This window comes from Pyrus communis, chromosome 14, assembly GCF_041283825.1.
Source record: "Pyrus communis isolate YQ-2024b chromosome 14, ASM4128382v1, whole genome shotgun sequence".
Taxonomy (NCBI): Eukaryota; Viridiplantae; Streptophyta; class Magnoliopsida; order Rosales; family Rosaceae; genus Pyrus; species Pyrus communis.
In genome coordinates this window covers 1329640-1346491 of record NC_142578.1, presented here as the reverse complement: position 1 = coordinate 1346491, position 16852 = coordinate 1329640, and the positions used below count along the sequence as shown (strand labels likewise).

The 16852-nt window shown below is 36.5% G+C and overlaps 2 protein-coding genes across 3 annotated transcripts; one reads left to right on the top strand and one right to left on the bottom strand.

The window, feature by feature from the left end:
* Positions 1–778: 778 nt before the first annotated feature.
* Positions 779–2560, top strand: LOC137712418 (uncharacterized). Its single transcript, XM_088683725.1, has 2 exons — positions 779–1336; positions 1413–2560. Exon 2 carries the CDS (start codon positions 1496–1498, stop codon positions 2279–2281), a length of 786 nt encoding a protein of 261 aa, XP_088539851.1. The 5' UTR covers positions 779–1336; positions 1413–1495; the 3' UTR covers positions 2282–2560.
* A 1829-nt stretch (positions 2561–4389) lies between these two features.
* On the bottom strand, positions 4390–11811 carry LOC137712842 (zinc finger protein BRUTUS). Of its 2 annotated transcripts, XM_088684489.1 has the most exons (15): positions 11387–11811; positions 10643–10852; positions 9575–9769; positions 9122–9486; positions 8465–8690; positions 8079–8247; positions 6791–7978; positions 6346–6517; positions 5980–6201; positions 5739–5876; positions 5421–5655; positions 5258–5317; positions 5050–5121; positions 4643–4789; positions 4390–4581 (listed from the first exon to the last, which is right to left on the bottom strand). In XM_088684489.1, the coding sequence occupies exons 1-14, from the start codon at positions 11675–11677 to the stop codon at positions 4649–4651; spliced, it is 3684 nt and encodes a 1227-aa protein (XP_088540615.1). In that variant the 5' UTR covers positions 11678–11811; the 3' UTR covers positions 4390–4581; positions 4643–4648. The 2 variants fall into 2 exon arrangements, with proteins under 2 accessions (XP_088540615.1, XP_068308115.2); XM_068452014.2 differs by having other exon boundaries at positions 4517–4789; positions 11387–11808.
* Positions 11812–16852: the final 5041 nt, after the last annotated feature.

Genomic DNA, 16852 nt, shown 5'->3' with positions numbered 1-16852 from the left:
GAGTATATCACGTGTTGTTATGTATTTTACTTATATATATATATATATATAACATCGAGTAATGAGTTTGAAATATCATTACATTAACGTCTTATTTGCCTATAAATCATTCTCGTGTCAAAGATAACCAATGATGTTTTTACTCAATGAATTGTAAAAGAGTTTAAAATTTTTCTTGAAGCGCATGCAAAAGATATTGCGAAAATTCAATAGTTGCATGTTTCATAAAATCTTTGGATAAATACTCATAATTTTTATCCCTTTTTTTTCACAAACTTTACAAAAGTAATCGTGAAACTTATTTTCATATCATTTTCACGTTATTTAAAAGTGTCTTTTGTGTAATCAGGATTCGGGCACCTAAATGAAGTTGCAAAGTCCCATTCACCAGCTTTTGATTTGCTTACAAAGTCCCACTTGTACCAACAAAAAGGTTTTCCAAGATTAAATTGCAATAGGGATTTGCTTTTGCATTAGAATTCAGAAAGAGAAATATGTGATTAGACGAGGAGAAATTTCAAGATTAGAGGTGGCAGAATGTTCTTCTACCTCATTTGTTTATTTAAACTTTTAATTGATTACTTTATGCAAGAAAGATATGAGTGAAAGAAATTTTGAATAAAAAAGAGAAAAGGCCCTAGTTGGTGATTAGGATGGCACCCCAAAAGTCTAAACATATGGTAAGAGGGACCTAGAAGGGATAGACCTTGTCTTTGTTTAGAGAAAATACATCACTTTTTCCAATTCACCCACTTTTATCTTCCCTAACTTCTGGCTTTAAAGAAAAAATACCACTAGCTAAAGAGTTCTCATAGTCTTGGCTTGGTTTCATCTTCCAAAGAAAAACTTTGGGACTGTGACAGTGTTAAGCGTAACATGCGTGATTAGTATGAAATACCGTCAGAATTATATTTCCGTTGTATAAAGTCTTTCTCCCTTTCTAGGGTCATTCATTTTCTTTCAGTATAATAGTACTTTCTCCCAGTGTTTTTTCTCTCTTCCCACACGTTGAGTTTTATATTTCATCTCTTTCATTGTAAGTTGCAACCTGCAAGCTATCCCAATCTGTCACAAACAAAGATTTTTCTCCTTTCAAAAGCTGCCATTTTTTTTTCTTGTCCTCTTTGTTCCTTCAGAGAATCCCATTTTGTTTTCTTTGTCCCTATTTTCTTGACTTCCAAGTCCAACCCATAATCTCAAGTTTCAAGCCCTCATAAGTTGAAATTTCTATTTCATGCCATTGCCATCCCAACATTCGTGAACTCCATTTCTAAGTTCTTCAAATCTTTGTAGGTTTCTTCTGAAGATTCTCGAGCGTCAGAGTGTTTTCTTGCAGGTATATCTCATCCTCGTTCATTGTTGGCAATAAAAAAGGTTGGTGTCGAGTTGAGCGTCATAGTGTTTTCTTGCAGATATCCTCCTCGTTCATTGTGTTGGCAAGCAAAGGTTGGTGTCCGGCTTCTCAACGGGGATTGAAGATATTTGCCGAAATTTTATGCTCCAACATATCCTCATCATGTGCTCAGAAGCCAGTCCTCCGAGATTATCGTTTTCCCAGGATCTTGGACAACCAGATGTTCTACCAGTTGGTCGGAGAGACACACCACTCTTGGACATGAACTGTGACTTTGAGTTCAGCTTCAGCAACAGCAGCTTCGAGCGTCAATCTTCCTCCGCCGACGAGCTCTTTTCGCACGGTGTGATCCTCCCTATGCAACCGAGAGATAGGGTTTCGAATAGCGAACTTAAACGTTATGCCTCTCTTCCTCCACTTCCAAGTTCTCCAACTTATGACAATCCAAATCCAAAGAAAGAGATCATGAACACGAAGGAAGATATCGATTCGAGTTCGTATCATTTTGAGCAGAAGCCTCAGTCGAAATCCTTCTGGGGATTCAAGAGAAGCACCAGCCTCAACCAAGAAAATAAGAAGAGCCTGCTTTGTTCATTGCAACTCTTGTCAAGAAGCAACTCAACCGGCTCAGCTCCGAATCCGAAGAAAGCGATTTTTAAGGATGTTCATAAACAAAAGCAGATGTCGAAGTCTGCATCATGTTCGTCATCTTCTTCTTCATCGTCGTCGTCGAATCCGTATGCAACGCTGCTGCCGAGGCCGCCGTCGAGGAAGGGTTACATAAACGGATCGTCTTATTACGGCAACGGTGTTCGAGTTAGTCCTGTGTTAAATGTACCATCTCCTTATATTTCTAAGGGAACTGCAAAGCTCTTTTGCTTGGGTTCTTTTTTACACCCCGGGAAAGATAAAAAGGGCAAGAAGTAAATTTTCATCCACTTGCTTTGTTCATCAAAATCTTCCTAGTTTACTTGGAAAGGAGGAAGAAATATTTAACTTAGAAGCAATATCTAAGAGGAGAGAAATTTGCTCGAATATTGCCACACTTGGCATTCAGATTTAGTGCGTTATTAGATTAGTGTACGTTATGAGCGATAATAGTATTATTGTACAGATAAAAGAGTGGATGGCTAGATGTGCTTGGAAGATTCAAACATGTTCAAATGTCATTAATTTGGGGGACTCGACAGGTACCCCATTTTTTCAGGATTTGTCTTCATTTGTGATGGGATAATTGCTTTTGTTCATTCTAAAAGTGCTTTTGGTCCATGTATATTATGCTAATTAACACAAACTTTTTGAAATTGGTTGTTCATTGTTGTTTCTTTGCGAGTGATTCCGTTTATTCAGCTTACCTTTTTGTTTGTAGCTATGTGTGAAATGAATCAAGGTTTTTTGTTTTCTTGGGTACAGCAATTTTGGCACTTCGAATATTTTTCTACTTCAGAAGAAAAAACCATAGTAGGACTGGCACCTTGACCGTGTAACTGGTTAGTCACGGTTAACAAAGAAACGGAACCTCTTGTATCTGGGTACTATTTCATCCCATGCAGGTACAATCGTCACAGCACTTCTTTTTCATAAAAGTGTATGACTAATCACATATTTGAGTTGTCTACAGAAATTTTTCTAACGGAAAAGTGGGGGAAGAAAAATCGCTAAATTTTCCTCATTTCTTTAGGATTTGTGATTGACGAGACAAGGGAGAGCTGGTTTCATGGAGTGGGTTTGAAAAGCCAAATCCATGTTTGAAATGTCATTCACTTTATGGATTTCTTGTCAGTATTAGACTTTGAGCTGTTGAACTAATTTAATTACGGACCATGCCATCAGTTCATCACCAAAACTTTTAAGGAGAACTAACAAAAAAAAAAAAAAATTTGAAAACTTTGAGTTTTAAAGATAAGGATAAAATAAAGAGTAAAATGAATAGTAACATGATTGATTTTTTAATGTAAAAATATGATTTTTCGTTAAGGTGAACAATATCAAAAATCTTTCGTTAAAATTCCCAAACTTTTCTATATTGGGGTCCCAAGCAAGCAACGCCTAGATGCTTTCCCCCCTACATAGTACAGTACCAAAAGACTTTGCTGTGCAATGGATTGAGATCATTTTCGGATCTCAAATTTCGGACCCGATGGACCTAGCAAGCCGGATTATATAAGAGAGATAAGGGTGTGATTCTGTGTAAAATGTATTAGTAAAATAAAGCTAACGAGGACCGCATAATTTAAATTGAATTGTTTGAATTACTAATTCCGATAGTTTCGGAGTTTGAGATCCGGAAAACATGTCGATCCCTGTGTAATGCTTGGAGTCATCTGTGCAATGCTTGGAGATTACTCGTTGGATTGACAAGACAATGATGGACATGTGTCATTCGTGATGGATACGACCTTTTATCAGTATTTATGTCACCCATGTGATGAAAAAAATGCTAATCATTCTTAAAAAATTCTACTATGTTTCGGTGTATTTTAAATATTAAGATTTTTTTTTTTCTTAAATCTTGGCCTCCGAATTTTTGACCAAGTATCCAATAACCAAAATCTCTAATGTATAAATATCCCAAACGTACTAAAAATTCCCCTCGAATCCCACCCCATTTTCTCCTCTGCAGTCTAACCAATTGTTTTCTAGCGAAGTTACAACGTACTTTTACCAAGTGGAAGTGACAATTGGCAGTTGGCTTTGAGATCCTCTCCGTATCACATACCAGGGCCTGCAGACCGAGTAATTCAGACCGTTGAATTTAAATCATGCGGTAGCAATTAGTACAATGCTCAGATATCTCTTTGTTCAATGGTCCGGATTGCTCGGTATGTGGACTCCTGAGTGTGAGATCCGAAGTGGATCTCAATCCAAATATAGCAATCATTCTACCACGTATCCATATTGATATACTATGCCCCGTTCAAAGGCTGTATCCAATGGAGACGTAAGTCCCCGGTGAATACATCGAAAGTAAATACGATCGAAAATGTTAACATACGAAGGGAAAGATAGATCTAATGAGATCATAGATCGAAAACTTTACCGCACCAAAGAAAAACTGATACTAGCAAATTTCTATACAGAAGGCTTTCAATGCGCTCTGTTTACTTCCTCTGTCTACACGTTCGAAAATTGAATATCTAGAAACCAAGGCATTTACCGGGCTTCTACAAAATTGCTCTGTTGGATGTAAAATAACCAGTTCTGTGGTTGCGGGAAAATTGAATTGCCTATACAGGTATCTATAGATTAATATGTGTGTATATATATATCTTTGTCAAAGAATAAAACCTGTTGTTAGTTTGATGTCGGGCAGTCAGTATTTGATGTCTCGCCTTTGATCACCCGGGTGTTGTAAGATCTGCAGTTTCCGCACTTGTGATATAGCCAGTGAAACCGTGAGGTACCCTTTCGATCACAGTCATTACATAGAATGTCCTGGTTGGAAAAATAATTCATCAGATGGTGCCTTTACTATTATGACTAATTTCCGGGGAAAAAAAGCATGCACATATCAGGAGTTGAGACAAAAGTTTTCCAATTTAACATACAAATCCAATTCACAAATTTGTATGAGACGGAACTAACATAACGCAGAACCTGCAACCATCCTTAAGAAAGGAGACCAACTAGTTCAGCATGTCTAGACAACTAACTTCGAGAACATGAATAAAATAAAACGAATGGAAGCAATGTACCTGACAACGATTCCTGTATTCCTCTGGAAGCTGCTCGGCAGCCAATAATGCGTCAAGCATGCCAAAGTAAGCCTGAGTAGGTATAGAGATTAAGGTCTGAGAGTTGGGTTTCATATCAAAGTTGCTCTACTAACGATTTAAAAATTGGGCAAAAGAACGAAGTCTAGAAAGAAAAAGAAGATTAAAAACAAACGACAAATCCTCTTACCGCCATATCTCCCATAGATTTGCTGCAAATTGGACAAGTATAGTGACTGCGAGTGTACGCCTAACAGAAAACCATCCAGTAGTTTAGATTTACTTTCTTCTAAAAGGAAAGGAGAAAAGTACATGACAAATGGATTAAAAATGAGCTTTATAAAAACACAGACCTGAAAGCAAGCAGAATGCATGTAGTGGCCACAGGGCAGAGCTCGAACCGTTGCACTTGATGTGAACAAAAAATCACAGCAGATGGGGCAATTTGTTTCTAAACTCTTCTCCAAGCACTTGTGGTTCACTAACTTTATCCCCAGGCAACAATTGCATGTCATGCAATGAAAATAGTCAATGCCAAGACCCTTTCCGAGTCGGCATAAATTGCAAAATGGGCAGTGATACACAGTCCTGAAATTTCAAAAGAAATATGTACTTTACCAATAAGAATTTACTAATTATCTACAAAATTGAAGTTGCAAATAAGAACTCACCTTTCATCATCAAAAAATTTGCATATATTGCAATAGTACTTTGCCATGGATAGTTCATTGCATGAAGGTGTAGTGCATATTGGCCCAACCGGCTGAACGGTCAGGCAGCGCATGCACATCATTTCAGTTGTTGCTTTCCTGAAATGGTTAAGAGAGTCACAGGTCTCACCCAAAAAAGAAGAATAAGAACAAAGATAATGTAATGTAACTTGAAAAGTAAGTGCGGATATCCGAAAATTACCTATCCATTGAATGATCGCTCACATTGTCATGGCAAAATCTACAAGTAAATAACTTGCCACAGCAAGCAGCTCGGAGTTTGCAGTTTCTTTTGTAGTGTTCGCACCCAAACTCTTTTTTCTCTGCACATCGATACGCTGGTGAGTGTCCAACCATGTCTTCACCATTAGAAGATTCTCCTGCTATTTCTTGAGGCAACTTCTGCTGAGTAGCTATCCAGCGGCTGAAACAAACGAGTCGCTCATTAATAATTTAAGAATTCTGGCCAAGGCTTATGTATTTTAGACATCACGATCTAGTTTCCGAGTCAGAATAAAGATACTGTAGCAATATGAGATAAGTTCTGGAAGGTTAGTATAGAACGAACCTAGTCATAAGATTCTGCACTAGATATGCCTTTCTCCTTGGATCAAGAGTTGCATCGCGATAAACCTTTCTGATCTCTGACTCAAGTTCATTTTGATTCATACGGAAAATATCCTTCCAACCAGGTTTGAACATCTGATCGGGCTGGTCCAAGCTTTCTTGAAATTCAACACCTAGAACAAAATAAAAGTCAAGATAAGCTAAATTAATCCAGTTGAAAGGCAGTTTTTAGACATTAAAGTCACTGTACTAGTTCAGAAGTATAATTGGGGTCCAGCGGCAGCGGGTAATTGTTTTCCCAAAATCAAGTTGCGCGTTCAAACATTAAATTACTGTACTAATATCTCCCATTAGGACAAAAGCACAACCCTCACTTGACATGGTGTATTGACTGCCTTAACTGCAAATATCTACAATAACAGAAACGACTGGATCGTGAAACAAACCTTTTTGAGGAGTGCTACTTTCCGATGTTTCAGTCTGTGGAGTTAACTCTGAAATTCCTTTCCAGCATTCGTTAAGCCACTCATTGAACATTGTATTTTTAGTTGCTTGCTTCCATGTATCCATCATTTTGTTCTGTTCATCCTGAGTAAGTGCAGAAGTCACCCATGGTAACATCGATTGGAGCACCTCAGCACCCGTGGTCCCAATAATGCGGCCAACTATTTTGTCTTGCTCCTCCACAGTGAAGTGTCTGCCGAATAATGGCCACAGCTCAAGTTCTTCCCTGAAAATATGCTGATCTAGTGTAACTTTGATAGATTTGCACATTCCTTGAAGCCTTGTAGCTAGCTCGTCATACTTTTTAGAGTAGTTACCATTAGCAGCAGAAAAGCTAATGCTACTTCCAACTAAATCCTCATCCATGTCATCCTTTTGCAAGCTTTCATGAAGGTGAGAAAGTTCCGAAAGAACACATGAGATGTCTTCAAATAATTTTTCCTCCTGTTTATGGTCCAGTGTGTATGAGTGACTGACATTATGAAGTGCCTCTTTGGATTCCAGCGCAGGAAACACTATATCATCCTCCGCATTACTATGCGCTCTGTATAAGCCCCACAGCAAACGAAACCTTCCTATGAACTGCCGCAGAGTGGTTTCATCACAATAACTAAGCTTTCCAGATTCAATATCTAAATACTCCAAATCTTTGCGTATAGCTTTATGAAATTTAAAAATAGTATCAATGGGGCGTTCTCCACAGCCAATATCAGAAGAAGAATTATCCGTTTCCCAGACAAAAAGACTGGAATTAAGAGATGGGGCACCAGAACTGAAAGATAAGGAGCGCAAAGATTTGGCCCCAAAAAGAGAACTCGGCCCAAGATTATTGCTGTTCACTCCTAAACCTGGGACACAGCAGGACTGGTCACTACCATTGTATTTGCATGACATAGGAACATTTTGTTTGGCTAGCCTCTTCCCATTATTTGCTTGAGGTGTCAAGCTGTCTCTAGCAGATGATGCAGAAGAACATGCACATGCTGAATGAACAAAACCTTCTTCGATATCAGTGAAGCTTTTAACAGGACAGCAACCAATTGCACTTGAAGACAAACATGAACCCTGATTACGAGCCTTGCATGCCCATCCCGAAAAGAGTGTTACCAAAGCGGAATCAGGCACTGGAGCTGAATCATAAACTAGATGTCAGAATAGAAAGTGAGTAATAATTTTTTTTATTAATATTTATCAATTAAAAGGTGAACATACAAACAACAAATACAGAACCTGCTAACTGCATGTTTTTGAGAAAATTATTTGTTTCATCTTCAGTCAACTTTCCGACTAGCCATGGCAATACACGCTCAATCAGTCTTAAGGGCATCATACACAAAGCTTGATACAAAAGTTCACGCTGCCTTTTGAAGCTGAAGTGCTTTCGAGCAAGTGGAAGAACCTAGACATGCAGGCAATTTAGCAAGTACTGTTAGGAATTAGAAGGGATACTGATTCTATAGTTTCTAGTATCTAACACTTCCCAAACATACCATGTTACCAATTTATTATCATTTTGAATATATATTCCATGAGGTAAACACATCAACTTCCCGCTACACAACTTACTGAAGCTACCAAAACTTCCAGAAAAACTATTCTAGCAATAAAGAAATTACCTGAACTTCTTCGTTGCTAAAGTGCCGCTGGATAGTTTCCATTATTTGATCAGCATGAGAACATAATTTTGCATAAAAATCAGCAGAAGTAGAGATAGCTCCAGCACTTTGAATATTTTCAATCAAACACCTAATTTCGTTGAATTGGCTTTCTTCTTCAGCATGCTCTTGGAAAAATGAAATTTTTCCATCAACGGCAGGAAATATGACCTTGTCCTCAGCAATACTGAAATCAACAAATAAGTAATATTCAAATAAAAAGGAGAGAAACTAAGATTTATGTTATAAACTCTCCGCCACATAAAACCAATGAATTCATAATGATCACAATAAAAAAAGTAACTAAAAAAAGTAAACAAAATAACATGAGCAGGCGAGGACTTCATCAAGAAAAAGACACTAAATGATAAATCAAATGATACTGTGAGAAACAATTCCATGTGTGGAAATATGGAAAACTGGAATTTATTAATACCAAAGTTGAATTATACCCTATGATATATTAATTTTAACACATAGCTGTACCAGTTTACCACAAGCATAGTAGGAACATTTCACTAACCACGCATCATTCAGAAAAGAAGAAAAGATCAAAGGTAAGTTTTCCAAAGGAAAGAGTTAACTTTCCATAGATGCATGACAGATATGTAGAAATACCTGTGAAAGATGCAAACTTCAGCGATAAATTGCAACCTCTCGTTGAAAGCTGATAGATTAGTAAAATCTCCAGCCTGTTGTATCTTCCTAGCCTCCTCAGCTATCTCATTTAACTCCCTTTTAATGGCATTATGCCAAAGAAGTATTTCATTTATTGGGTGCCCCTCAATGGTATCAGAAACATCAGTACTTGACTCTACATACTTCCTTTTCCCAGTCCTGTACTCGCATGCAGGATTTGCCTTCTCCATACGTTGACTTGATGTGCTAGCACCAAAATCCACACAACATTGGAACTGAGGGGTATCTATAGAACTTCTGAACATGTCAGCACTACTTCTACCTCCCATCCAGGTGAAAATGACCTTCAAGTAACAAAGAGCTGTTAGTTATGTGTGCTTGGAAAAGCAATACAGAAAGCACTGAATTCTTTGACCAACTCTGAAACATTACTTGTTGAAGAAGCTTTTCCTCTGGAACTATCTTGCTTAAGCATTTGCGTAAACCCTGATGTTCATCAGGTGAAACAGAAGATGAAAGCCATGGAAGAAACTTGGCCATCATATTCACAGGAATGCTGCACAGAAACTGCCAGACCAGAGCTGCCTGCTCCGCAACTGAGAATTTCTCAATGAGCAACGGAAAGACCTGCCAAAAATAAAACTGAAATTAAGTTCTGATCTCACTAATTAAGTTCAGTATAATTGTATCGAAGAAAAATCCTGGAATATGAAGAGAGATCTCCCAAGGGGTCCCTTAGTTGGCAAAGGGAAGTTCGTCAAGAAGCATAAATCTTCAGCTCTTCCAGTCTGTAAGGACAATTATTATGGTGCTCAAAACTATTAGGCCCAAACGGGTGTGCATATGTTTACCTGTAGTTCCCCCTTTTCCCTCCTATTACGGAAGAGATCAGGGTTTTCTTGTCATTGATTAGAGTGAGAGAAGAGTCAATTATGTGTACGCAAAAATAGAGACGACTTGATGCACATGTTAGAGAATGGACTTTGTCTGGATAAAATACGTGCTTGCTTGATGTTGATTAGACGGTATTGTAGTTTTTGTATCTCCTAATTGGAAAACATTCAAAGGGCAGAAATTCAACTAACTGTATATTAGTGGTGGAACTTTGTCGGGAAACTTTGTGTTCAGTTCCTATGGTGATCATCAGATGTTCATAGCAAAATTGAAAAGTTGGATTTGCTTGATCAGGACATTATAGTTATGGGATTTCATGAGGAAAAATAAGTAAATTACTAAAAGTGATGATCATTAATGGTTATTATACTTTGCATAGAACGCACCCGGGGCTTATCACAAATTGGCATAGTATAACCACACAAGCTGCCATGTCATAGTATTACCACTAGCAAATATTATACGAATCCCAACTTTTTTAGAAACTCTCTTTCCATTTTTAAAGAGCAATGACAAATAACACGTAAGCAATTGCGAATAGCACGTAGGCCGAATTGGGGGCATGAAAAAGAATCAAGATTCAAACTTTGAAATATGAAACAGCACCTGTTCCTCTTCCTTTGCCATGTGTTGGCTAACTGATGTTTGTAGGGCTCCTGTACAAGACGCTAGCTCTCTCGGGAAGTTTTCATCATTTTTGGCATTTGAACTTAGCAGCTCAAATAGATGATCAAAAAGATTTGTTTCACCCTCATGTTCAAGGGAGTAAGTTTGTGCTACATTCTTCACCCGTATATCAAGAGCTGGAAAGATTACCTACATTTCCAAAAACGAACACTTCAGTTGCAAAGATACAAAAAACGCTTGGCCTTTTCACGAAATTTTTGTTCTACTGGCACTACAAGTGTTTGAAAACCATAAATCGAAGAGAAGATGCAGCGAAAACAAAACGTTCATGTGACATCGCATGGCCGGGCTGATAGAAAACTTAAAACAAGAAGGAGAATTTTGAAAAATAGAACACAATTCAAGTGCAGCCATTGAATATTAACTCTTTGTTTTGATGAGAAATCCCGAAACGTTATCCCGGTTCACAAATTTAACAAATCCATAACAACATATGATTATAATACCTCAAAATGTTAGAAACAAAATTGCAATCTTTGCCAACACAAATGCAATTGCAGCAAAACCTTCACTAATATTAAAGCTTATTCAGAAATTCAGAAATCACAATTATTTATCAAAATCCAGAATAAACTCAATTCTTCAAACAAATTGAAAATCCTGAATGCAATTCCAAACACTCAACGAAAACGCATCCAATAAAGAGCGAGAAAAATAAATAACCTCGTCTTCGGCATTGGAGTGGTGCTTGTAAATCGATCTCAAGAAATGGTAGCGCTCGAGCAGCGGCTGAATATCGGTTCTTTTTCCGGTGGCGAAGGCCATGGCCAATCGGTGAAGCGCATCGAGCTCCTTCCGAATTGCCTTGTGAAAGAACAAGAAGATCAGAATCGGAGACCTCGTTGGCTCCTCCGAGCTCGCCAAGCATCCATTGGCCGACGAAGAATCCACCTTGTTGACGGAATTCGACAGCACCGCCAGTCCTCCGCCTGCGTCCGTTAACGGCGTCGCCATCTCCGTCTTCCAGAAATCTTCTTACCGGAGAATTCTCTCTCTAGCTCGGCGTTCGCTCTGGTAACGGAAACTTTCTCTCACTAAAATCTGTTTATCTGAACTTTTTAATTTTTTTTGTATTTTTGTTCGACGGAGAAGAAGGTGGGGAAGGAGGAGTTTATATAGTCGGCATGGCGCCACGTGGCCCGGACGTTCGCCGATGTGGACGGTGATGTCATTAACGGCTAGTCACGTGAGGCACTTGGAAGTCATGTGTATATCATGTATGCGTCGTTCATGAATGGTAAGGAAATTACTAAACAATTTTGGGTATGGTTACGTACTATCTCAACTATCAAGAAATTCGTACTTTGATTTTTTTTTGACCTTTTAATACCTTCGTTAGGTTTTTGTTAAGTCTTTTATTAAGTGATAACGTAGCATGACTTTGGCCATCGTATTTGTCAAGAGTTAGCACTAGACACGTAGCTTGGATTTATAAAAGAATCTCTCATCTATGTGGCAAATATAGTGAGCCAAAGTTATACCATGTGTAATGAAGAATTTGACAGAAAACCTAACATAAGTATTAAAGTGTCAGAAAAATCGAAGTTTAGGTACGAAGCATAGACGAAAAAAAACTAAGAATAACAAAATATGAGAGTTAGAATACTTGAGAGTAGTAACTGAGAATTACCCAAGAATATTTTTCTATAAGAAAAGATTGATTTTTTTCTCTCAATTAATCCAATATTTTGAGGATTGTTTAAATAATTTTGTTCCTGAATTTAGTATACTTTCTATATGTAATGATGATTTTTTTTTCTTTTTTTTTTTTGGTCAAATTCTTTTTTTTTTTTTTCTTATTTGGAAACATTAAGGATTAAATAAAAACCAAAAGGTATCAAACGCAAGCTTTCATTTTGTTTTTCAGGGGATAATTCAATCACCGCTAACTATGTTCCGACTTTAATAAAAGAAGAATGGAAAGTGTGATCAAAAAGGAAAACCACAGAAATGAGACAAAGTAGTTCAATCAGCCTATGTATGAGTGCTTAAATTCCATAAAACCATATATGTTACGTACGTAATCATTAACTGAGTCGAACTTTATATTTTTAAAGAGTCGATAGTTAAAAAGTTATGGAACAATTAACTCTGTAAATTCCTATAGGCTTAAAAATGGTTTATGGAACTTGGGAGTTGGGAACAAACCACTACTACAAATTAAATATGAATTTTTTTTTTTGGACAAACGATATTATTTACACTAAAGAGGAAGGAGTGGACTTAGCCTCACAATGGGCTAGCAATAATGTGGTTCAAGTTTGCCTTTGGCGAGAATTGAATTTAAAACCTCTCACTTACAAGTGAATAAGAGCTCAAATTAAATATGAAATTAAAATTAAGCTTCCAACGTTGTTTCTTACCTAATGTATGCTTATATATTGTACATATATATACATATGCACACACATGAAATAGGGTCGTTGGCTTAAGTCGTGAGTCCTCCACTAAAAACAAAGAATACATGACATACACATCCTAAATCACGCCATGGAGCAATTGTTTCACATTATCTATTATTGAATTATAATTATTTTTTACTAAGTAATATTACTATTTAGTTCTATTTTTCTTTATTTGCTAGTGATAAGTATCATGTCAAAACATATGAATGACGATCATGTATAATATTTATGTTGGGTTCAAAACATGGTTATGGCTGGCTCAACACTTGACATAATTGAATCATTTTCCCTTTGAATAATTTTGTATAAATAATAAATTATTAGTATATAGAGGGTGAATCCGTGACACCACTTCGTAATGCACTTCAACGATTTGAACGTCTATTTTTAGATTTTTCCTCAAAGATTATATCTACCAAAAGTCACCCAATTCTGAAATCATATGACCGTTAGATTAAGGGGTTAGGATTTATTTGTAGAACCATATTCGTCCATCTTCACTACAAATGAATGTCTTATAGTGTTGGACTTGTCGAATTTTTTGCAGGATCTATGATTGATGTTCTAAAAAAAAAGACGATTCGGATCGTTAAAATACATTACGAAATGATTCCCGAAAAATATGTGCAAAAAATTAATATCACGGTACCGTCCCTAAATATAAATACGCAATACACACACATGTGTGTGTATACATACACACACATGCATTCTTATATGCTGAAAGCAGACCAATTTAATTATTGAGGTGTACGAAAATGAAATCAAAATAATAAGAGTCGTTTTCGAGATGGTTCGAGATTTTGAGTGTAGAGAGGGAAAGACGTTGAAGGTTGAAGGCACACAGGGAGCTCGTGCCGGTTGTGTTATGGTTTGGGCAGGCACATGCCGGCCCCACGCCCTCACAAGCTCACCTCAGTTTTGTCTTTGGTCCTTTCGGAGCTCTCAAGTCTTTGAGTCGTTAGCATTTTCTTTGAAATTTGGGGCCATTCTTTGAACATAAAAACTTTTTATGCATTCTTATTAATATTTTTTTGTTTATTGATTTCATATGATTCATTTGATTCGATGGTTGAAAATTAAAAAATATATAAAATGTAAAATGAGTCTCCGAATAGTTTTCTATTTGTTTTTATTAGACTTTTTTTCTATTTTAATATACCATTGTTGTATCTTTAGTTGCTTGAGCATCAATAAAATATGTTTAAGGTCTAAACTATGACGTGGATCAATTGGGGAGATTACTGTTTCAAGGTTTGGTGGGATAATTGACACGATATTATATTAACTTGCTAATCAAGCAAAAGAGTCCATGTTTGAAGTCATTCATCAACTTCAACGAATATTCAACTACGTTATATGAAAAGAACTTGCATGTCATAATATATATGATAATTTTTCTTTGTCTCTCGTCACGTAGTATGAGAAGAATTTACATGTATAAATTCATATCTTCACGTCACGAGAGACAAAAAAGGCAAAAAAAGTATTTTCATTCCAGAAAAGTTTTTCCCACAATGAATGATTCGCCATGCCTACTGAGGACTGTACATGTAAATTGTTCAACACAAAATCTAAATACCTAAAATGTACATATGATTTTGGGACTTTGGTGTTCTGTTCAAATAGCATAGTTAATAAAATATGGAATTGGTGTAGTACGTGAGAAATACATACGTGTATTATATAGTAACTTTACTAAAAATATATTTTGAAAAATTAGGCCATTTTTATTCTAATATTTTAACTATTTATTTATATTTCTTCGGTAATATGTGAAAATACGTATAGAAAACGTGAATTTTGTATGTTTTATTGACAAATGTGTCAAAATAACGTGTACTAAACATAAAAAATACAAACGACGTGTATCATATGTGCATAATACTTTGAAGTTATAAGCAACTAGCAATTTAACGAATTATTGAAATGAATCCACTACAAACCTTTTCATTAGAAAATCACCTCTTTAGTTGAGATGTTTCATCAACCTCTTATTAGCGAATATTAACGAGACTTTAACTTTACTTTCCTTAATGTTTGATTAGTTAGTTAATTAGTTCATTTCCCTCTCCAGCTTGGCCACTAATCTGCTTTCTTTTCCCTTTAAGCACTTTCCTATGTACAAAGATATTGCAGACCCACTTCCCCAACAAATGCACACATTCGTCGCGCAAAGTCAACGACTTTTTCCACATCACTTAATCAGTTTGGGAGGCAGAAACTGCAAACCCAGTTGCAGCAGCTACCTCCCTCCCCCATCTCTCTTCAAAACCTTCTCCAATCCTTCCCTTACTCTTAAATTCATCATACAAATCTTTCATCTCTCTTCATCATGCAATCCCTCCCTTGCTCTTAATTTGTTGTAGCTTTCTGAGGTCATGTCTACCAGATCAGGTCTGAATTGATATCAATTCTTTCTGTTTTTTCGAATGCAATCCCTCCCTTGCTCTTAAACATGATGTAAGCTGAATTAAACTATAACACCTATATAAGTTTGTGTCTCTTTGGATTGATAATTGCTCTCTAGAATCTGCCTAAAGTTTTTGTCTTGTATATGTCATTTTTCAGGGCAGTGTGGAGAGAAGGCCATTTAGTGGCCAATTATTACAAGCAGTTTTTTCGAATGCTACTTTTAAGTGGCAGCAAATATTCAACTCTCAAAGTAAACCATTTACTGGTTATGCACATATTCGGGATGATCATTGGTACTGTAATTTTTCTAGTAATTAACTCAAGACATTAAGGACATTTTAGGCATAAAACAATTGGATAAGTAAAACGGGACCATGTTCTAGTATGTAACCTTCCTATTATAAATTTTTGGTTTTTGGTGGAGAAGGGAAACCATCAAAATTTTCTGTTTTAAACAATTTATTCAACTTAATTTTAATCTCTTTATGAAACAAAGAAATTGGACCTTTTGGCTTTTGCAAAGCCATGCCACACCATGTTAAAAACAGAAATTCTCCATACCTGCCTCTATCTTTCCCTCAGATTGCAGCCCAACGAGCCTGGGAAACTAAGATTACAATCCAGTTACCGGCTCAGGACAAGAAGATGAGTATGATCGTACGGGCCTTACAGATGTCTGGCCTCCAAATCCCAATGCCAGCATTTGATTTTGTTCCACCTTCGACCTCGCAGCCACTTCACCCAGCTGATACCCAGTAGTTTGATGCATCAAACCTAGAAGACTACTTGTTGTAGTTTTTTCTTTTATATTCAGACATCTTGTATATACATTTTCATATATTTTATAATTAAATACTTTTTCTTGGTTTATTAATTATTGTTTATAATTTAATTAAAATATTTATAAAAAATTAAATAAAAAATATTTTTGCCAAAAAAAAAAAAAAAGGATTTGCACGACAAAGAATTGTTAAACGTCCATAACTCTAACCTAACTTTCTTACAACCAAACATAGCATTTTATATAACAAAAATTGTTAAAAATAAGCGCTTTTATAAAGTAATTCTGTATAAAACATGTCGGAAATTTTATTAAACATCTAAATACTTCCTAAGAAACGCATAACGAATGCTTCTCCATACACTGTTTTTACAACCTAGACCTAGAGGCACTTGCAAAATTTTCAACCAAAAGATAATCATAATACAGGGCGTTTTGTAAAAGCCCGTTGGGCTAGTTGTCCCTGTGCACAATCAATGGAATTATGGAACCACCTCACCCCTTCCAAATCCACCAAGTTCCAGCCAA

Coding starts and splice junctions, on each gene's coding strand:
- LOC137712418 (XM_088683725.1), top strand. CDS start 1,496: ATGCTCCAACATATCCTCATCATGTGCTCAGAAGCCAGTCCTCCGAGA.
- LOC137712842 (XM_088684489.1), bottom strand. CDS start 11,677: ATGGCGACGCCGTTAACGGACGCAGGCGGAGGACTGGCGGTGCTGTCG. Junction 9,487..9,574: donor AGGAAAAGCTTCTTCAACAA/GTAATGTTTCAG, acceptor TGTTACTTGAAG/GTCATTTTCACCTGGATGGG. Junction 6,202..6,345: donor GTGCAGAATCTTATGACTAG/GTTCGTTCTATA, acceptor CGTTTGTTTCAG/CCGCTGGATAGCTACTCAGC.